The sequence below is a fragment of the Ramularia collo-cygni genome (genome assembly GCF_900074925.1).
Source record: "Ramularia collo-cygni strain URUG2 genome assembly, contig: RCC_scaffold01, whole genome shotgun sequence".
NCBI classification, from domain to species: Eukaryota; Fungi; Ascomycota; class Dothideomycetes; order Mycosphaerellales; family Mycosphaerellaceae; genus Ramularia; species Ramularia collo-cygni.
In genome coordinates, this window is record NW_019716255.1 from 1,295,221 (window position 1) to 1,317,066 (window position 21,846).

Sequence of the window (21,846 nt, forward strand, 5' to 3'; positions counted from 1 at the left end):
ATCTTAAGTTAGGAAGCGACGGCTAGCCTTTAACTCTATTAGCTCCTTCTACTCCTCGTTAATAGTAAATCCTACTTACTCGAGCTATTATACGGATTAGTACTACTCTTAGAATATTAAATTCCTAGCTCCTACTCTATTTGCCCTTACGTCGATAATTCTTCTTCCTCTAATAGGACCTCTATTAATTAAAAGTAGGTTAAAGGCCGGTCTAGTAGTTATTCTCGCGGTCGTTAAGGTAGTAGGTATTTATACGCGGGAGTAGGAGGAGGGAGGAGGATATAGGTAGGTAGTAAAGGGGTAGTATAGTAGTAGGAGTAGTAGGTGTTAATATTAGTATTTAGGTATTAATAAGAGTCGCTAAAAGAGTAGTAGGTATTTATCCTACTACTCTTTTAAAGATCTAAATTACCTATATAAAGAGTTAGAAGGCTACCTACGTGCCTACCTTATTACGCTTTTACTTTTATTATACCTTACTCTTTAGTACCTCTCCTTTATATATATTTAGATAAGAGTCGCTTAAAGAGCAGTAGGTATTTATCCTACTATAAAAGTAGCTAGTATAATAGTCCGCGAGTAGAGTAGATAATAGAATATATAATTTAATAAAAAGAGTAGAAACTTTCCTATTTAAAAAGGAACTATAATATTACTATAATATTATACTAAGCTCCTATTACGAACTCGTAATAGCTAAAATCGAGATTATATAGAAGAAAGAAGAGTACTAATTCTTTATATCTTATCCCTTCCGACCTTAAGACTTACTCCGAGACCTACGAGACTACTTATTCTTTCCTAAACGCAGACTCTTTAACTAATTATTTATAGCTATACTTATAATTATTCCGCGCTTAGGTCGCTAATATATATTCTCTAGTCTACTATTATACGCCTTTAGCCTCTTCTAATAGGCTCTTTCGCTAGCTATCCTATCGCTATACTAGTAGGTACTTTTAGTTCCCTACTAGATATAGTTACTATAAGCTAAGTTTAAATATCTACGCTAGATTATATAGCGCTATTCTCGTTAGCGTCGAATACCTTTATACGGGTAGGAAATATACTAGAAATAGCCCTAGGCCTTTAATTATATTACTATTATAGTCCTTCCGCTCCTTATAATCTCTATAATACTCCTCCTTAGTTAATATTATTCTACTACGATATTATTAGCTATTATACTTTAATAATTCTCTAATAGGATTATATAGACCGGCTTATAACTAGAAAGGCGTCGACGTAGTTCGGACGGTCTTAGATATTATCGATCCTATTAGTAAAGCTATTATAGATCTCGACGTACTTAGTAGTAGGCTTAGCTATTATCTCCCTTTACTTACGGTTAAGGGAGAATCCTATTTTCTTAAGCTATTATACGGGTTAGCGCTACTCTTAAAGTATTAAATTCCTAGCTTATACTCTTATAAAGTTCTATTTAAAATATCCGTATTCGCTATTATTATCCGGATCCTTAGGGAAAGTTCTAGCCCTCTAGTATTTCGTAGTATCGATATAACCTAGCTATAAGTATAGTAATTTAGGCTTCTTCGCCTTCTTAAGCTTTTATACGGGTAGTATAGAGAAGGGAGAAGAATATAGGTAAGTAGTAAAAGGGTAGTATAGTAGTAGGAGTAGTAGGTATTAATATTAGTATTTAGGTATTAATAAGAGTCGCTAAAAGAGTAGTAGGTCTTTATCCTACTACTTTTTTAGAGATCTTACTTACTTATATAAAGAGTTATATAGCTACCCGCGTAATACTATTATACCTTTACTTTATCCTTACTATTATTACTTAGGTATCGTAGACTTAAATAAAATTACTTTAAAGAAGGAAAGCGAGGACATTATACGCGCACATTAAATTACGCTACTTGTTACTTATTATACGGAATACACCTTTAATTACCGAGGTTCTAATACCCTATAATACTAGCGTCGCACTATCGCCTAAAAGGATTGTTGCAGAGTTGTTCTTAAAAACGCGCCGTATCCGACGTGCGATGTCGGATGTAAACAGAAAGTTCATCTTCAAGTAAACAATCATCCACACCATAGATCTCTGCAACCTGCTGAAAGGTGTCATCTATACCCAGTACAGTCGTCAAGACGAACCCGAGGATCTCCACCTTGAAGCGACATTGACGCACCTTCCATTCGCCATTCTCCTCATCTTCATCACAATGAACCGCCATCTCTTCCTTCTCCCTCCAATCCTCGCGATCAACAAGAACAAACCCCGTAGGATACAGTCGATTGGACCCGAATGGATCCGTCCCACCTGTTCCAAGCACTCGATCCACTTTTGCGAGGTGGGTTTCGAGAACAGCTTGAATGTTCTCAGCACTATTGTCCCCTGCAGGTCTGGCGAATCCCAAATCGTCTCATTCTGATGCTGGTACGCGGAGGTGTGCATCGTTGTATGCCTTCATGGATTCAAAGCAAAGCTCCGTTGCTACTGCGGAGAGGATTCCACCGGCGAATGAGGTAATGTTGTTGTTGTTGATATCTTGTTTGTGAGAGAAGACTGCGGATTGAAAGGTCAAAGGATGCCTACTCAGAGGATCCACATATTGCTGGTACTCAATGACAACGCATGTCGTCTAACCCTAGGCCTGCGAGATATTGGGAGCTTACCGGGATGTGGTATGTGGTGTTCTGCGTGGCATACACATTCCGCGAGCCTCAATGGCACTCCCTCGCACCAACGGCCATCTTCATACCACCCACCAGATGCGGGACGAAGGATGTACACTCCAAAACACAACGAGATTTGAATGACCATGGTACTACCCGAGTCGCGCGTAGATTATGTGCATCAAGGACCCCTTTGCGTGGAGCTGCGAAGACACACAAGTAGTTCAGCATGGCATCGGAGCTGGAACATTCAGCGAGATTCTTGAAGAGTACCACCATATCAAAGCATCTGGATTGCGACGCTTCAATGAAACAGTCGTCATTCAGCCTCGACACGTATTCGAATGTGAAGTTCACGATTCTGGTCTCCTTAAGCCTAAGGGCCGCCGCCCAAGCGTCAGTTATTGCAGTTCGGGAAGACCGTATGGCTCAGCCTACCAGTGTGATGAGTTGCCTTTCCGCTCGGTGGAGAAGCCTGCACATCCGCAAACACATCCTCTCGCTGAAGACAACAACCACCATCGACGGCCAATGGCCTCCRACATTCATTGGCCTACTTGAGGCTAGTATTCCTGCCGAAGACCCGTCGCTCGTGCGTGGTCTAGGAACAAAACCAGAAAGCACCGACTCGGTGCACTGGATCGTCGTACGTGTATCGTGCGGAATCGACGACTTCATTTCATAGGATAAATGGGATGCAGACCTGGATAGGAAGACATTATAACAGAGACTCAATTTGATCATGTTCAGCGTCTTGTCGCATCGGAGTGGTAGAACGCTACAATCCTAGCAGCCTCGAATAGCGTATGTCGCCAATAGCAATACTCGGAAGCAGTAGGAACCAGGTTTATTAGCTGCCGTCTTCTAGCGTTTTACCACTCCGATGCGAAAAGACGCTGTGGCTGTGATGCTCTGGGAGGGGCCCCAAAGACAATTCTTTGGTTTAATTTGAATTGACATCTTCATTTATCTTTGCAGCGCGCCGTTGAAAGTTTTTCAATCTGTAGAGTGCTGGAAAGAGTTTGGCGTTTAGCCGCAGTTTAGGCGGCGTCAAGGCAGGACCACAACACCCCGGCCAGATAGCCAAGAGCATCTAACTGAAAGGGCGCAGGCGGCCGTGTTGTGAAGCCGAGACGGACGATGGCATTTGCTTGGCTGCGGCAGACGATTCGACGTTTGCGCAACGACCAAGACCCCAATGCAGAAGGTCGTAGCAGGTTATCTATCTGCCAAGAACGATGTCGCATGGATCATCTGTATGCAGGACATCCAAAGGCAAAACCTACGGTATAACAAGGTAGGGATACCACTTCTCATCTCTAGTCTAGTCTGTTCTGTTCGATTTGATTTGTGCAATGGCTCTCATAAGCCTGCTCTCACTGAGCGCTTTGGTGGCGGCCATTGAACCCGCCCGCCAACCGCGACAACCTCTGGGAAATGGAGAGACGCGCCTCACCTACAACGTCACCACGCCCACTGCCCTTTACCGACCGGTGACGCAGACGGTAGCTTGGACGTCGGGAGAAGAGGATGGACAGTACATTACTGAAGATGCTGATGGAGCGCTCGTTGTGGAGAACATCGCCACGGGCGACAGCAATGTCTTTATCGCTGCGGACAAGATCCCCGAGGACAAGCACGAATCATGGATCTCCCCAGATCAGGAAAGAGTGCTGTGGGCGGTGAACTACACCAAGCAATACCGCCATTCCTACTTTGCAGACTACCTCATCCAGGATGTCGCGACTGGAGAGACGACACCTCTGGTAGAGGATCAAGTCGGTGACATTCAATATGCGGAATTTGCTCCTGTCGGTGGAGCCATCGCCTTTGTCAGAGGGAACAACATCTTCATCCACACCAATGAGAGTGAAATTATACAAGTCACCGAGGATGGAGGTCGAGATAAGTTCAACGGGGTCCCCGACTGGGTGTACGAAGAGGAGATCTTTGGAGGTCGTTCTACCATGTGGTTCTCGCCGGATGGGCAGTTTTTGGCTTTCTTGAGTGCCAATGAGACTGGGGTTGGTACCTTCAGAATCCCATACTACATGGATGATATGGAGGTTGCGCCACCATATCCTCGCGAGCTGGAACTACGTTACCCAAAGGTCTCAACTACGAACCCTACGATTGAGTTCAACATTCTCAACCTGGCTACGATGGATGTTGCGAACATTCCGATCACAGCTTTCCCGCCAAATGACACTGTTATCGGAGAGGTGTCTTGGGTGACGGAGGATCATGCCAGCGTCCTCTACAGAGCGTACAATAGAGTCCAAGACCAAGAGGTCGTTGTACTCGTGGACCCAACCGCTGGCACCTCCACAGCGATCCGCGAACGTGATGGAACTGACGGATGGCTCGACAACAACATGGCCATTTCATACGTCGGAGAGCTCAACGGTACAGAGCGGTACGTTGATCTGAGCGACGAGAGCGGTTGGAATCACATCTACCTGCACTCGATCTCTGGTGGCGACCCAATCGCCCTCACCTCTGGCGAATGGGAAGTGCGTGCAATCCTGAAAGTCGACGCGGTCCGTCAATTGGTCTACTACGCTTCCACCGAGCACCACAGCACGGAATCTCACGTCTACTCCGTCAACTACGCCACTGGTGAAAAGACCGCTCTCGTCGACGATGACGTCGCAGCCTACTGGACAGCATCCTTCTCCAGCCGTGGCGAATACTACATTCTCTCTTACGGGGGTCCGGACGTTCCATACCAGGAAGTCTTCAGCATCAACTCCACCACAAAGGCTCTCTCCGTTCTGAGCTCCAACGAGGCTTTGTACAACAACATCACAAAACTCAACCTGCCCAACATCACTTACTTCGAACTCGAGCACCCGGACGGTTTCAGCTTGAACGTCATGCAGCGTCTCCCACCCAACTTCAACGAGTCCGCCAAGTACCCCGTCTTGTTCACTCCGTACGGTGGACCGGGCGCTCAGGAAGTCTCCAAGCGTTTCGCGACTCTTACTTGGAGAGCTTACATCGCGTCGGACCCTGAGTTGGAATACATCACTTACACAATCGACAACAGAGGCACAGGATTCAAAGGCCGAGAGTTCCGCAGCGCGGTCACCACCCATCTCGGCCGCCTTGAACCCGTGGATCAAATCTGGGCTGCTCGCCAGCTCGTGGAGATGAACAGCTTCATCGACGCCGAGAAGATTGGAATGTATGGCCACTCTTTTGGCGGATACCTTACAGCCAAGGTTCTTGAAGCAAACACCGACGTCTTCTCGTTTGGGTGAGTGAAATTGAAGAGTGGAATGTAGAGGGTGTTGCCTTTGGCCCACATGTCCTAGACACATGCTGACTTTTTACTAATTCATGGTTTTCAGCTTGATCGGCGCCCCTGTCAGTGACTGGCGCTTCTACGATACCATGTACACGGAACGATATATGAAAACGTACGAGCAGAACCCCGCAGGCTACAACGAGACTGCGGTTCGCGACGCCACTGGTTTCGCAAACGCGAGGGGCGGATTCGCCATCGCTCACGGGACCGGAGATGACAATGTGCACTATCAGAATTCCGCGGCTCTCGTCGATCTGTTGGTCGGTGCGGGAGTCAGTCCCCAGAAGATGGACTTTATGGCTTTTACGGATAGTGATCATGGGTTGGTGTATAATGGGGCTTCGGATTATGTCTACAAGTATTATACGAAGAGGCTGTGGGAGGAGAGGCGGAGGGTCGTGTCAAAGGATGTGTTGATCGAGCAGCAGCATCAGTGGGGGAAGAGGGAGGTTTTGAGCATGTGAGGATGCGTATGACTTGATGATGATGATGTCGCCGTTGTATGACAATATTGTTGAGATTGGTGGGGTGTGATCAGTCACTATCTGCACCATCCTCACCTTTGCCCTCAAACTCGACCCTCTTCTTGGGAGCCTCACTGAGCACCCTCACAGCAACATCACACCCTTCCTCGACAGCCCTCTGTTCCTTGCCCCCTTTCTTCCCCGCGACCTCACATGCCCTAACAATCTTCTCCACCACAAATCTCAACCCAAGAACCATATCCGGCACGGCATGAGCTTGTTCAAAAACCTCCCCGACAGCCCCTTCAAACACCTCCTCCTTTCTAGATTTCCATTCCTCGCCTTTTCCCTTTCCAACTTGTCCTGCAGCTCGTTTCCTCAAAGCTATAAAAACAGTGCTGAAGAAGACTTGGACGAAGATCTTTGCTTTCGGAGCAAGATCTCCGAATTCCATCATCTTCAACACGGTAACCCTCAACAACCCCTCGGCGACCAGAGTCCCAAACATCTTCGCCACCGCATATACTTCTTTGACTCGCACTTCCTCTCCCTCCTCCTCCTCCCCTTCCAACTTTCGCAAGAAATCCGAAAGTACAACGCCCCATGCCCTCTTCATCTTGACATCCCCAGCATACAACATCCCCACACAAGTATAGAAATGATTGTAAACCCCTTCCATGGCAACGCAATGCACCAACACCCGCGGGATCTCTCCCATTTGTTTGTTCTTCAATGACAGTTTCCCGATGCGAAGTTGTGCATGATGAGGATCGACGGCGCCGGTTATGGCAATGAATAGGGCGGAGCGGATGGATGTGTTCATTCCCTGGGAGCGGGCTAGTGCTTCGAGGTCTCTACCGTCGTCATCTTCGTCGGCCTGAGAGACTGCGGCGGTGGGAGGGAGTGGGAGATGAGTAGCGGCAGACGAAGAAGAGGAAACGTCATGTTTTGCGGGATCTTTCCAACTAGCTCCCACAAGCCACCATTTCCCCTTTTTCTCACTATCTCGAATGTCATCGAGGGTGATTCTTAGAGGTTCCGTCGTTTTGGCACCTTTGATGCCTCCGAGAATCTTCTTCATGCGTAGCATGTGTTCTGCACTGAGAGCCTTGGCTGCCACACCCGTTTTGACGCGGTTGTTTTTCAAGTTGATGATTGTTTCCATCATGAACTTTGTGCGGACGGAAAGGTTTGCTTCCCCTCCCATTTTCGCGGTTTCGCGTTGGAGGATCAGGACAATGTCTTTCAAAGCAGAAGGATCATCTTGGCGGAGCTGAGGGCCGGAGATGCGGATGATTCGCAAGAGGAGCTCGGTGGAGGCTTCGGAGAAGGTGGAGAGGAGGAGGCGTATGTAGTCGAAGATGATGGAATGGGAGATTGATTGGAGGGTWTAGAGGGTGGAGAGGAAGGCCAGGAGGTTGAGGGGCTGTTTGGAGGCTGTTGAGGAGGAGTGATGGGTGTCGAAGGATTGAACGAGAGATTCCAGGAGGGGAGCACCAAAGTCGGGACCGAGAGAGCGGTAGAGGGCGGTGGCGAATCCCGCGTGGAGGATGAGAAAGGTGTCGGTGAGAACGGAAGGGTCGGCGATGAGGTTGGTGAGGAGCGAGACGAGGACGGAGGTGACGTGTTGGCGGGCGTTGGAGGAGTAGAGGTCAAGGATGGATGCGAGAATGGAGGCGAGGTTGGCTTCCGACAGGCGATTCAGCTGGCCTTGGACTTGTCGGCGGAGATTCTTGAGCACTTGTTCATCAGATGAGGACGCTYGACGCATGGAGGGAGGAATGTACTTTTGGATGGGCGTAGAAGACGAGTCGACGGGCGCGACGTATGGATTCTCCCGTTTTCGCGTGGGAGCCGCTGTGGTCTCCTTGCCTTCTTCTTCATTCTCATCCTCATCCTCGCTGTCTTCGTACTCGTCAAAGTCGTCGGCGGACATTTCGTCGGCGGAAAAGGGATTTTCCAGGCCGTCCATGTCATCGCCGGCCAACCCTTCCTCTTCCTCTTCTTCGTCGTCCTCGTCGTCGTCGTCTTCCTTTCCACCCTCTGCCTCAACTGCCACCTTTTTGCCAGTCTGGGATGCTTTCGCGCCCGTACCTGCCTTCTCCGCGCTCCTGGCCTTTTTCCGCTTGCTCTCCAGCCATTCCTCATCCGCCGCACTCTTTCCCTCGACCTGTCCTCGCTTCCTCTTACCCTTGCTCGGTGTGAGTAGCGCCGCATCACCATCCTCCTCCTCCTCCTCCTCCTCCTCCTCCACCCCCTCCACTCCATCGTCGCCGGTCATGAGAAAGTCCCAATCGTCGTCGGTGATGGATTTGCTGCCCTTTCCCTTCATCCCCAACTTCCTCTCCAGCGCCGCAATGATATGGTCGTCGTCTGCCAGCTTCGCCTTCGCGGCTTCGCGTGAGACGGTAAAGTCGTCCACGTCGTCCAGAGTGCCGTCTCCAATGGAATCGACATCAATGTCCGTCTCCTCCTCCTCTTCGTCCTCGCYTTCCATCTCCTCCTTGGTTTGGACCTTAGCCTTGGTGACCTCCACCCGCTCGGGACTCGCCCGCTTCTTCAGAATGCTCTTCACCGGTTTCGCATCCTTCGCTGGAACCGCTGATTTACTCTTGGCCTTGACATCTTCCTCACTCCCACTCCCACTCCCACTCTCCTCTGCTTTCCTCGCCGCCGCCGCCGCCTGCCATTTTACCGGCTTCTTCGTTCTCAACGGCACTTTTTTCTTCGACTCCCGTTCGGCCTTGCGCTTTTCCTTGCGCGAGGATTCCTTCTTGCCGTGCTTGTCCACTCTTCCGCCGTACACCTTTTCCAACAACTGTGTCGGCAGCTTCGGGCCGGCGAATTCGTTGTAGCGAGCCATGTCGGTGGAGGATCGAGGAGCAAGTGGGAAGGTGGGATATTCTCCATGTAAGGTAAGGAATCCATGTAACTAAAATAAATTCCCACTAGCAAATGCCGATCATGCCGTCCATGTCAACCCCCCACGTCGGCGATCATTGAAATCAGACCTCACGCCGTGAACTCTTCCCTTACATCCACCATGGCGGGGCATTTGAGCAGCGATGAGGTGCGCATTCCACTTCTGTTGCGTCGCAATGTTCGAGACTGATACACGGCCTCCAGTTCTTCGCTCAACTCACCACGCTCCTCGCCTCAGCCCAACAAAAAGGTCACGGCTCCATCTACCTCGTCCAGAAGCGGCGTGAGAACTCCCTCTCTCCCTTCGATCTTCCYCAACTAAACCTCGATTGTACAGTGACATACAACACCCCTGCCCCGCTTCCCACCTCCGAAAATCCACTCGCAGACCTCAATCCCGCCTCTCCACTCCCAATCCTCATCCGAGCCACAGACGGGAAATCCCAATCCCAAGACCGGAAGGAAAAGAAGAAGAAGGTCAAGATTAGCACCGTGGTGCAGCCGGAGGAACTAGACGGTTTCTATCAGAAGTACGCCGAGGTGTGCAAGGCAGGAATGCAGAGTTTGAAGAAGAGGGATCGGAGCAAGCGGAAGAAGGGCAAGAAGAAGGCAGCAGGAGGAGGGGAGGGGGAGAAGAAGTGAGATGAAAGGCCGTGTTATGACTTATGATTGCTGAGGGTGATGGCGGTCGATATAGCCTCTAGTCGCCCGATGGGTAAGGAAGGAATCCAGGGGAGATTTCGATATTCATGAGCCCCTCCGGCCGATGAAGATGATTGTCGGGAATGAAGATGATACTCGGGGAGACTGAAGGTCAGACAGAGCTCGAGTACTGAATGCGAGTCCTAGACTATGCGCGCGCGAGCCGAGCATAGTAGAACATCTATGGGTAGGTCAAGTAAACCAACCTTGACACTGTCTCACCCGCCTATCCACAATTCACTCAAGCCGTGGCTAATCCACATCTCAGCCCCCAGTCCCACTCCCACTCTTCGCTCTTCGAATCCGTCAGACATGAACGAGAGACAGTCTAGGGCCACCAAGGCAAATAAATGTCTTGGGACTCTAGTGGTTGTCGTTCATGTCGCATACCATGTATGCACACCACGCCTTCCACCTCCCCTCTAGCATCTCCGACCCTCATATCCTTGGTCTTGATTCATCATCTGTCGGCCTCTTCTGTCTAATCGCCTAGTCCCTCCTCATGGGGAAAAAAAAGAGCTCCTATTGTAACCCATTCTTCCAATCAGAATTAACTTTTTTTTTAAAATAAAAAAAAGCAATACCTATAATTCACATATCCCGCCTGCCGGAACCGCAAAAGCTTCGAGGACCATCCATCCATTCTCAACCACGGAACCATTTGAGGACGGTAAGGTTTTGAGGACAGAGCATTCCATTAGCATATAGTCCTGTTCTACACTTCCCTCTCTCCTTCCATCACAAATATTCACCAGCAGAACATTTTTCGTCACAACAACAGAACAGCACGCTTACACACACACAACACACAATCACAATCACAGTGTACGCCTACCACCAGCAGCAGCAGCAGTTCTCCCGCCGAGCCATATTCTCCCCCATGGCAGGCTACTACCCTCTCGCGGCACAACCCACCGCCATGCACCAGGGAGCGCCTCTCCCTCCCTCCCGGGCGGCCGCCTTCTCTGCCCAGGCGCTCGCATTCCTTCCCCAGGCGGCCCCCTTCTCTCACCAGGCTCCGCGCGCTGCGCACAACAACCCCGCGCAGCAGCCTCAGGTCTCCGCAAAGCCTTCCGTCGCCGGCTCTCTCCCCGCGCAACCCGCCCTTGCGCTCCCACCCAAGCGCACCCCTGAGGAGGCAGGTCTCAACGCAACTCCTCCCTCCCCCAAACGCCCATCTCTGGCCGTTCCTCTCGCCCTTCCTTCCTTTCGACTCGCCCTTCCTACCGTTCCTCTCGCCCTTCCTGCCGTTCCTTCTCCTCCACAACCTCGTCAACATTCACCCAGCCCAGCAGCAGCCCCCGAGCCAGCTGAAAGGGTCCGCAAGGGACGAGCGTTCCTCCCCGCCAATGAAGCGCTCTCCCTGAAAGAAGCCATCACCTGGTGTAGGGGAGGACTTAGCGACGAGAGCGGCGTTACCATCAAAAAAATGAGAGACTTTCTGAGGCGGGGCCGCAAAGATTGGACAAAGGGGATCTGGAAGAGAGATTGCGACAGGTCGCGATTGGAGCAGAAGATGGAGGAATTGTACGATGCGGGGGAGTTTTTCAGGGTGAAGCAGGTCGAGGAAAATAAGTGTTTCGTCGTGACGCATGAAAAGCCCGTTCGTCGGGATTCTGATAGCGGGTCCCGGTCTACTGCGTCGACTTCCTCCCCGCAACCAAGCCCTTCGAGAGTCCACTCGAGAGCTGCGTCCGGTCCTTCGAATGCTCCGATTCCCGGGGGAACCACAGTGCAAACTGCTTTTCTCATTCCAGATGACTATGCTGCTGAAGCAACAAAGCAGACAGCTTTCCTCGGWGCAGACGACAGCCCTGCTACGGGGACGGCGGTGTCTCCGTATGTCATTGCAGAGGACAATAGCGAGCAGCCTCCCGCTCGTCCAAACAAAAAGGGAAAGGCCAGGACGACTGCAGCATGGGTCCAACTATACCCAGAACTCCGGCCGCAATATGGTCAACAGCCGCGTCGAGAGTACTCCGACCAGCTTCCTGACGGACGCATCAACTTTGCTCGTCCTGCCTCATCGGAAGGAGCTGCTCCGGAAGAGCCGTTAGAAAGTCCTCCCGCTGTTCCAGCTCCTGGGAAGAAACGCAGAGCACGGAAGCCTAAAGCCGCTGCTACTCTGCAGGCGGAAGAGCCCACTGAGGCTACAGGTCTTTTGACGCCAGCCGAAGAGCCAGCTGAACCTCTCCCATCCGAGCAACGGTCGGAACAGTATGAGCCCTCTGATGAACATCCGCAACACTGCGAGTTTTTACCTAACTTCGACGACGAGCCCGCTGTTGAACCGGAGAGGGAAGTCAGTGAAGCAGCCGAAGACTCCGGGGAGTTGATTTTGGAGAATCCGGAAGATGTGCTTGGCGCCCCAGCGAATTCCCTGTTTGGAGACGACTCTTCGCAGGATGAAAACGAGTCGTTGTGGGGAGAGGAACCTTTGCAGAAGGAGATGGTGCCTGAGATTGAATCAAATGGGCAGGAAGAGGATGTGGAGGAGGATGAGCATGGTGATGATGATGACAATGGTGATGAGCAGGAAGAGGATGATGATGATCTCGATGCTCAGTTCTGGCAGGCACTGGAGGAGTTGGAGGAGGAGGAGTTGGAGGAGGAGGAGTTGGAGGAGGAGGAGGAGGTGGAGTCTGAGGCGGAATAGGGCGTCTGAGCAGGATTCATGTTTATTTAAGGAGTTTTTTGAAAGCATTCTACACCCCACGCTCTACGCTATTCTTCTGTTCTGCGTGAAGTGTCTCATAAAGTGCTGAGTTGTACAGACTACGGGGAATGTCGCTGAGGATTTCCAGCAGAAACATCCCTGCCACATGGTATCCACCAGCACGACAACGCGGACTGTTCGTGAGATGTTCATTGCCATATCACCGGTGTAGAAGATGGTGTGCACTACCCCAACCCCAACCCTAACCCTAAAACTAACTTTAGCAACACCCAAGTTTCTCACCTCACCCACCTCGTCAGCATCAGCACTCTCCATCGCGACAACATAGCATGCATGCATACCTTACTGCAGATGTACACAATTATACGCGGGAAAACGGCTCGCTTGCTAATATACAGGATTCCGTCCACGTTAGAACAAACATGCCCATCTGGCCGCTCTTCACAATTCCCATTTCCTCAAATATGTGCTAACGGGGCACATGCACCGCACACGCTGACGGAATGCAATGAATTCTTGATGCGCCGAGTCCAGCATGTCGTGTCCACGAGCGGGATGGAGACAAAGCGCGGAGCGGGAGCAGACGGGAGCATTTTCAGGTACATTCCAGGCGGGCGAAGAATTGCTTTGTCGCAAACGTCCGTCTACCACTCCACCACCAGCTTTCCACGTCGCATTCATTGATGATTCCGCTTCCGGCGTTGACATGATGCGACGTTCACAGCACTTCTTTGTGTCGTCGACACGGATGGTAGGTAGGTAGGTAGGTCCGACGCAGGTGTACAATACTACAATTCATCCATCCTTGCCCCCGTCACCACATCACCACATATTTCCTCATCTTGCTTCAACCTCGTCTACCTCGTCTTACTTACACGACTGGGAGGAAGTCCAAGCCAATTCGATTGTGTGGAAATGTCTCCTTCCTCTCTCTGGCAAGACGTCGCCTTCCGCCTCAACATTATGGACGGCCCCAAAAGTGTCGTACCGCCCCGCCCAGTCCGCACCCCCACCCCTCCACCCCGTCGCACCAATCTCCGGGATCTCGTACTCAGACTCCACCCCGAAGCTGTCGCGGAAACGGCCTCGGCCAACAACGACTTCCTCGTCGAGCACCAAGAGGCCTTTGGTATCCTCGCCCGCAAGGACTGGGATCCCAAAGTCGCCTGGCCGTACATCCAACGTCTCGTGAAGTCCGGACTTACCCGCAAGCAAATCGAGGACGCTGCGACAAATGCTGTTGAGTCCGTCGAAGTGAGCAGACATGTTTTCCGTTCGAGGTCGATGGTAGTGGAAGAATCCCCGCCAGGGTGGGAGGACGTTGTGAGGGAGATGACCAGCCAGGGCTATGATCAGGATTATGTCCAGATTCTTGCGTTTGGGATGGCAGATAAACCCGGAATCTTCCCGATCGACCTGAAGGATGGCTTGGAGCAGTTTATCAAATTCGATCGGTACATGTGGGATTTGGTGCCTGGTCTGGAGGAAATTTACTCGCCCAATGATGGCGACGACCGTGCGGATGTTCACGAAGATGAGGATGATGATATCGAAATGGGAGATGCCTTGCTCTGGGAGGAGACGACAGGGGATGAAGAGACGGACGATGATGTGATCGACGATGTTTCAATGCAGTCCGACGACGACGATCTTTCCGAGGACACCGACGACGATGTTCGAGAGCCAACTCCTACGTCTGGCAGATTTGAGCTCGTCGAGACTCCCACCGGAGGAAGGAGATTCGTGCGTGTTACGTGTACCGAACGGGACGACATGATCCAAAGCGGAGACTACCGGGAACAGTTCAACCGGAATGGAAGTTCCTATATGATCCCAGTCGCTCATGACGAGGCTATGGTCGAGGAAGAAGACTCCCCACCTCCTTCACTGCCGGACTACGAAAGCAGTCCCCTTCAGCCTCAAACATCCCCCGATCCTAATGTTCTCGAAGAAGAAGACTCTGGTCCCAACTTGTTCGACATCTACGTAAACCGAGGTTCCCCCGAATCAATGGGAAGCGTCGACCCGGAGGACTACCGACGTCACCAAGCAATTGACGACTACTACGAAGATGCAATCACCGCTCTCGAACAGCGCATCGCCTTCTTAAGAGACGACACCTCTTCCCCTGAATCATACGGACCTCCAAAACCGAATGTTACTGACCTTCCCGTTGCTGCAGGACGTCCTAGTCCTTCGCCTCCTGGAGGGAGTGGAGGTGGACAGGAATTGGAAGACCCAGACAAGGGACTGAAACTCAAACTGAGAGGTGCTCCTGCTTCTCCGAGGRAGTCTTCGATCAGATCTTCGCCGACAAGTTCTTCGCGAAAGTCAAGCGTTTCACCACGTCCGATTTGTTATCGCCGCCATGATGATGAGTCGGAAAGCGATCCAGATAGTGATATGCTGATTGATGATATGCCTTCCGATGACGAGGGTACGGAAGCCGATTCGGATTACCAAGACGACGGCCAAGACGACGACGATGAGGACTACGATGAGGACGATGATGCCGGCCAGCCCCATGATATACATTATCGTCTCGTGGAACAACATGCGGACAAGAATGACGAGTTCGTCGCAAAACACAAACCCGTCTTCTCCGTCCTCGCTGCGGAAGGCTGGTCAGCGCACATGGCATGGCGTTTCGTCCGATTTGTGGTTTGGGTCCAAGGGGGAAACGCAACCATTGCAGAGTTGATCAACGGTGCTTACGGCATCACCGAAAAGCAGCTCCATGATGAGTATACATATGYTGAGGAGAACCTTTTGGTCAAAGAACTCTCCGCCGACAAGAAGCTGGGCGAGATCATSAGGACCCTCTACCGCGCAGGCTTTGCTCCAGAGTATCTCAAAGGCTACCGCCAAGAACTCGAAAGCGAGGGCCGGTCTGCCCAGGAAATCGAAAACGAGCTCGAGGGGTATGAGGCTAGTGATTGGTTGGAGGAGTGGGTTCCAGCCTTGGGTGAAATCTGGGATGATGCGAATGATGCCAGCGAGCCATCTCCGTCAGTAATACAGACCCGCCGGCCCGGACGAGATTCACTCGTCCGCCCTCAGGATGGATCCTCTCCACGCAAGAGTTCACTGTCGTCGAACGGTCGCCAGCCATACAGTCCAAGCTATCCGCCGATTCCTTCGAGCTTTCAGTACACTACGCCCGCTGCATCGAATGCCACCAAGAGAAGCAATTCGTCGACCAGCCGACGCACTTCTTCGATATCACGAACTGCAATTAGCCCTACTGCATCGGAGTTGTTCTTCAGAGGGCAGAACCCTGGCCATGTTGGCGCGGCTTCACCAAAATCTCCACGCTTCCCTCCTCCTGCTGGCCCGACCACCCCTAGTCCCCCAGGAAGACGTCCATCTTCTTCATACAGCGGTCCGAGATATACACCGGATGCACCAGCGCCGCGCGTACCACCAAATACACCTGCATGCGCAGCAAAGCCAGCTGGTCGCAGAAGCAGTTCGGTATTCTCAGGCCCGAGATATGCGCCAATCATCCCCAACGCACGTCCATCCACTTCCGATGGTCTACCACGCACAAGGAGATCCTCTTCCACATCACCCATGATCGCATCCAGCGGCAAGTCCTCCGAAGCAAGGAACCCCAAGCCCAGGTCCCTTTTCACCAGAAGCCTCCCTTCTCGCCCCAGAGGTATTCTCAGACGTCCTTCTCACGTTCCGATCCTGGACCCATTGCGTTACACCAACCGTATATCCCCGCCGAGAAGATTGCCAGATACGCCTACGAGAAGCCACCAACCTCCCAGCCCTCGTAGAACTGGCCGAAGATCTTGTGGGGAATGTGGTCGTCCCGAACCTCCTGTAGCGAGCAAGAAAACCCCGAATCGTCAAGTCCGTCATACACTCTCCGTCTCTCCCCAAGGACGTATTCCGAAGGAATCAATACCGGACTACTCAGCACCTTCTCCTGTGGCCATGAGATCCTCATCAAAGTCGCCCTCCGTTGGGAGATCGCCTCCGACAACTGCGATCAGGAGATCACCAGCTTCATCGTCTCCTGCTTCTTCTGCTGAAGTCACTATGAGGGGTTGTGTGGGCACGAAGCACGTTAGGAAAGCTGCTGCTGTCAAGGCTGCAGTTAAGCAGGCGGTGGCGCAGGCGGCGACTAGGAAGAGCGGCAGGGTCGCGAAGCCGCCGAGTCGGTATGGGAGTTGATGAGTGCGTTGAGTGGAGCGATGGCTTGTATGCGCGTTGAGATTGATACAGATAGACGCAGATAATTGAGAATTTTACGCACGCGTGATTGTTAATATAGTTGGATAACGCTTCTTCTCACTGTCTTGTCTTTGAATTCGTTGCTCATGGCGGGTAACCAGGAAACATACATCGGCCTACAGCGTCTCTTTGCATTGCAAGTCATTATTGATGATCCAGAGTCCGCTGACGCCTTCAGTATGCGAGACATGATTTCGTGGAAAGAAGACCGCCGTAGCAGGTACGGCGGTCTTTGGAAACCTCCTGTGTCGGATCGCTGGAGCGAGATGATTTGTTCCGGATGAGACGCTTGGTAATACAAAGAGTCGCACGTGTCACTCGATTGAGATGGGAAATGGTGAGGTTGAGGTTGAAGTTGGTACGCGCACATCTCGGTGTCGATTCTTCCGTACCATGAGATGTGGTCTCGGCTCTCACTGCTACGTCGCCATTGTGTCCTGATCTCTGCTTCAGCCGGTCCGTAAATCGGAGGGAGCCCGAGGCGTAGTTCTTTCAAACCTTTGCCTGCGATGTGTATGGTGAGCTCCGTGACTGTCAGCATCCGCGCTTGCCAGTTGGCTGAGTCGGTGATGCATCTTGGGCAGTGGTGTGTCGAAAGATAAGGTCGACATGAAGCGGTTGATTCCCACATGTGCGATGGTTCGATCTGGGCAGTCCCAGAATCGATGTCTGGTTGTCTGCTTTGGCGACGATCGTGATGCTTTACTGCTGCTCAGATTCCGTTGCCCCTCGTTCGTCCAGTCACGACTTTCAACGCTCATCCAGCACATCCTCGCGCTTTACACCTGCTTTCCGCTTCAGAGCAATGAAGTAGGCCTCCTTACTCTCCTTCCGCGAAGAGTCCGGTTTGATGCGATGGACTTTGTCAAATAGCTTCTTGAGTCTCATCTCCAAAGCGTGATCTTCGGCTCCAGCAAAGAATTTGCAGAGATAGTGACCACCCGTTGCGAGTGTATCGTAGCAAAAGGTCAAACCTGCCATGCAGAGGTCCTAGAGTTGTTGTCAATCATCGCCTCAATCCGCTTGATTCACGGGGGCGTACCATCGATCCTGCGTGATCCTATCGTACATGTCAACTTTCCACATCGTCTCCCATGTGCTTTGTATCAACTCACTCTAAACGGCATACCGCTGGTATTTTGCATCCTGGAATAAGGATTAGACACAGATCTCACCCACTTGGAATTGACCAAAGGCCAGGGTTCTGACATATCACTCAGCACCACATCCACCACTCTCCCTTCCAAAGCATCCAGCTCCTTGATCGTCAAGCCCTCCTTCAAAACGCCCTCTCCACGACTCTTCTCCCGGCTCTCCTCCAACGCACTCTGCCTCTCAAGCTGCAGAATTCCCGCTCCAGATCTCGCCAACTCTTCCTCGGTAACTCCACCATCCGTGATCCCCCTCTGTCGCACCCTCCCCTGCTGAGGATCACACACAAACTTCCTCACCTCCTCCCGGATCTCCGCGCTCAAAAAATTACCCTGTAATGCATTCGCGCCTCGAGGGGGTTGTGCAGGAATTACATCGATCCCCACCACGCGGCCTCCAGGACTGACTTTACTGACAGCGACTTGACTCCAGCTTCCTGGCGCAAAGCCCAAATCCACGACCGTGTCTCCACGGCGGAAAATGCGATGCTTGTCGTTGATTTCTAGCAATTTGAACGCTGCGCGAGATTTCAGACCGGAGACCTTTGCTTCGCGGGCGTAGGAATCGTTCGTCTGGCGGGTCTTCCACCKCGTCGAAGAGGRGGAGGACGCGAATCGCGTGGTGGTGGTGGTGGTGGTGGTGATGGGTTTATTCGCAGTCCATGTTCCATTCAAGAAACTTGGCTCACATTTCTCGCGCTGGGCGACTGCGATGGGCAGTCGTCTGATGAATGCTCGCGCAGCAAGCATTGACAATCAGGAAAGCTCACGGGATGGAGTGTTGGTGATGAGAACCTAGTAGGAAGGTAAAGTACTGTATAAATCCGAGAACCTTGATGGATGACGGAGCCGAGGCCGGGGATTGGTCACTCCTTCACAAAACATCAACCATGGTCGTAACAACAACCCTCACCCCGACAATCGCATCTCGAAAATGTCCCGAGAACTTCTAATACGATGAATCAATCACTTTTTAAAGACTTGAGAGCTGATATGTTCATCCATCTACAACGCTAAAACGCAACAATCTCTCTTCGCCAGGACAAAACCTGGACATCACAGTCCCGACTCCATGGGTCGTTCAGATGCAAGATGATCATGCAAGATGCTTCGCTCATCTCCCCCGCCCAATGCAGTGTAAATGCAGATCGAAATCAGACCCGGGTTCGCCTCCACCCAGTATCATTATATACATCAGCTGGACGCGGTCTGCGGTTGCTCAGTATACTCCCTGGACTCCCTGCCATCAGACGAAGCAGGTCTCGGTGGCTTTACCTCCGGCAAGACCTCTTCCTGCCGCTGATCCTCCGCACCATCACGGCTGACCTGATGATTTACCGGGCCCTGGTCAGAAAGCTGMGAAGACCTCGCCGTTGGAACTTCATCCCGTCGATGGCTGCTCGGCGGTCGGCTGCCGTGTCTACTATCCGATTCTCGTCCGGCGGCTGACACGTTACTGAACGCTCGTGATCGCTGACCGCCCTTTCGATAGGATGCCGAGCTGGTCGTGGAGAAGGAGGGCGAGGTGTACTGCGGTCCGGCCGAGGGCGGCGGGTTTGCCTGATGTCCACCTTGCGCTTTACGCTTTCGGGGTGATTCCCGGTGCTCGCTTTCTCCATGATTGGAGGAGCTCGGGTGTGCTGAATGCTGTGACTCTGCTTTGCTCGCGGGTGTTTGAGGTTGAGGGTTATTCCTCGCTTCGTTGGGTGGTACCCAGTGGTGAAAATAGATTGAGGGCGAGGATGTCGCTTGCTGTGCCTGCTGCTGGACCGTCTGGCTTTGCTGAAGTGGGTGCACGCTGGCCGCAACGGGTTGTGGCGGCTGGTGGACGTACATTTCGTTCGTGGTAAGCCTTGGCAGTTGTGTGCGTGTCGCCGATCGTGGATCCGAGGTTGGTGGTTGGCGGAGTGGAGTTGGTTGATACGCAGAGAACGTTGTCTGGATGGGACCTGGAGGTGGCGGGGGTTGCTGCTCGGGCATGTGACTTTGCAGCACCTGCTGTGGGGTGGGCTGCGCTGCGGGATAAACAGATGGACCAGGATGCGTGGGAGGTCCGATGAGTCTCCCCTCCCCTCTGTGCATGTCAGGCGAAGCTTGCTGGACTTGTTGCTGATGTGCCAGTTGCAATTGCCCGGTATACTGCTGCAGCCAATCCACACTGACATTCGCTAGGTTTCCTCCTCCGATTCCCGCATAAATCAATGGAACCATCGTAGGTGGAATGCCGCCCTGCAAGGATTCGCGCAACATGGACTGCTCGATTTTTCGTTGCTCAAGCTTCAAGCTTTCTTGCCTCGTCCGCTCCTCTTCCTGTTTTCGCTTGTCTTCCTCGGCCTTTGCCAGCAACCAGTTTCGCATGGAATCTTCTTGGCCCTGCCATTGGGAGGGAGGTGCGGGCATAGCTCCCAAAGGTTGACTCAGAGATGTTGGACCGGGTCGATTCAGGTCTGGCAGTGTCATCGGAGGGAGACCTCGATGAGCATGAGGAGTGGTCATCTTCTCGTGGGCTGAAAGGTCGCTGACCTGCAGCGAGCTCTCCAGTGTTGGGGTATGCCTCCGGGTGTTGGGAGAAGATTGTGATTTGACGAGGGACCTCCTCGGGCTGAACTCATGAGGAAATCTATTCACAAACTCGCTCTTGAACGGCTGGTCGGTGATGATTAGCGACATGGACATTGGCGMAAGACTTGGTGCATGTAATCCCGTTGCGGCGAGAGTGAAGCAGGCCAATGCAAAAGGTGGGGCATATGTGGTGGAAACATACAATGGTTATACAAAATCTGAACGGCCTTGCAACGACTCGTAGCAGATGCCAAGAAGAATCTAGACGAATGGCCCTCTGCACAGCTGGACGGCGATCAAATGATGGAGACGATGATTCGCCCAGCCTATGCCCGTGGTGTGCCGCGGGGTCGATCGAGGGGTCGCATTCAAAGGTGYAGAAGCCTGATGGGGAAATTTGATCGAGTGCAAGGCAAATAWCCTGTTTGATCGAATCAGTCGCGGAGACGCGAAGCTGAGCTGGTTGGCCTAGACCCTAGCCGTGTGCTCGTGCTGAGAATGCAGTAATTGTCCGGTAGATCATGCATCCATGGCAAATGCAGGCGACAAGTCCGGCCAGTTTTAGTGAGGGCGCACAGCTGGGCAATGCAAGCTGTCGAGCGAGTGCTGTGGCTGGATGGAGCCCAAAAGGGATCAGCTGAGGAAATGCTAGTAGTACTGTAGGGCAACGCAACGAGGCGAGGGCGTTGGTTAAAGTACAACGTGGGAAATGACGTTCCTATGCCCCGGTGAAAGTCTGAAAACTTTAGACGGACGGATCGAACAGAGTGGCTACGCAGCACGGCCGGTCAAACCATCGTTGTCGCGACTATTCTGGCGTGCGGGCGTCCTTTTGCTTGCGTGGTCCTCCGGTGCGTCGTCACTCTCAGCATCAGCGCACGATGGATCAACTGCATGGCAGCAATTGAGATGGATGCGGACAAGCAGTGCTATGGGATGCCTTTATGGAATGTGAAAGCGGAGGAGGGTTGCTTGCCAACAAGGGTACAGCTTCAGCAACCAACTCTGCTAGACCGGATTTGATTGGTGCGCACGCATGACACGCAGCGGTATGGGGACAAGCTTCGGCGCGATGGCCGCTTGCGTCTGTGAACCGCCGTCTGAAACAGTCCGTTGCAAGCCATATCTCATCAGGTCAGTGAGAGGTCTCGGTAGTCGCTGTGACTAGAA

General features: G+C 52.1%; 6 protein-coding genes; 3 read left to right on the top strand and 3 right to left on the bottom strand.

The window, feature by feature from the left end:
- Window positions 1–6,487: 6,487 nt before the first annotated feature.
- RCC_00493 (related to osmosensing protein SGD1) lies at window positions 6,488–9,280 on the bottom strand (the record flags this gene model as incomplete). Its single annotated transcript, XM_023765645.1, has 1 exon — window positions 6,488–9,280. One exon carries the CDS (start codon window positions 9,278–9,280, stop codon window positions 6,488–6,490), a length of 2,793 nt encoding a protein of 930 aa, XP_023621413.1.
- Window positions 9,281–9,460: 180 nt separating this feature from the next.
- On the top strand, window positions 9,461–9,981 carry RCC_00494 (uncharacterized protein; the record flags this gene model as incomplete). XM_023765646.1 has 3 exons in its annotated part: window positions 9,461–9,487; window positions 9,544–9,622; window positions 9,677–9,981. The coding sequence occupies 3 exons, from the start codon at window positions 9,461–9,463 to the stop codon at window positions 9,979–9,981; spliced, it is 411 nt and encodes a 136-aa protein (XP_023621414.1).
- Window positions 9,982–10,921: 940 nt separating this feature from the next.
- Window positions 10,922–12,697, top strand: RCC_12111 (uncharacterized protein; the record flags this gene model as incomplete). The annotated part of the gene is made up of 1 exon (XM_023765647.1): window positions 10,922–12,697. The coding sequence occupies one exon, from the start codon at window positions 10,922–10,924 to the stop codon at window positions 12,695–12,697; it is 1,776 nt and encodes a 591-aa protein (XP_023621415.1).
- Window positions 12,698–13,633: 936 nt separating this feature from the next.
- On the top strand, window positions 13,634–16,903 carry RCC_12148 (uncharacterized protein; the record flags this gene model as incomplete). Its single annotated transcript, XM_023765648.1, has 1 exon — window positions 13,634–16,903. The coding sequence occupies one exon, from the start codon at window positions 13,634–13,636 to the stop codon at window positions 16,901–16,903; it is 3,270 nt and encodes a 1,089-aa protein (XP_023621416.1).
- An 810-nt stretch (window positions 16,904–17,713) lies between these two features.
- Window positions 17,714–18,864, bottom strand: RCC_00497 (related to cell division protein FtsJ; the record flags this gene model as incomplete). XM_023765649.1 has 4 exons in its annotated part: window positions 17,714–17,953; window positions 18,006–18,023; window positions 18,079–18,109; window positions 18,173–18,864. 4 exons carry the CDS (start codon window positions 18,862–18,864, stop codon window positions 17,714–17,716), a joined length of 981 nt encoding a protein of 326 aa, XP_023621417.1.
- Window positions 18,865–19,308: 444 nt separating this feature from the next.
- RCC_00498 (uncharacterized protein) lies at window positions 19,309–20,790 on the bottom strand (the record flags this gene model as incomplete). Its single annotated transcript, XM_023765650.1, has 1 exon — window positions 19,309–20,790. The coding sequence occupies one exon, from the start codon at window positions 20,788–20,790 to the stop codon at window positions 19,309–19,311; it is 1,482 nt and encodes a 493-aa protein (XP_023621418.1).
- Window positions 20,791–21,846: the final 1,056 nt, after the last annotated feature.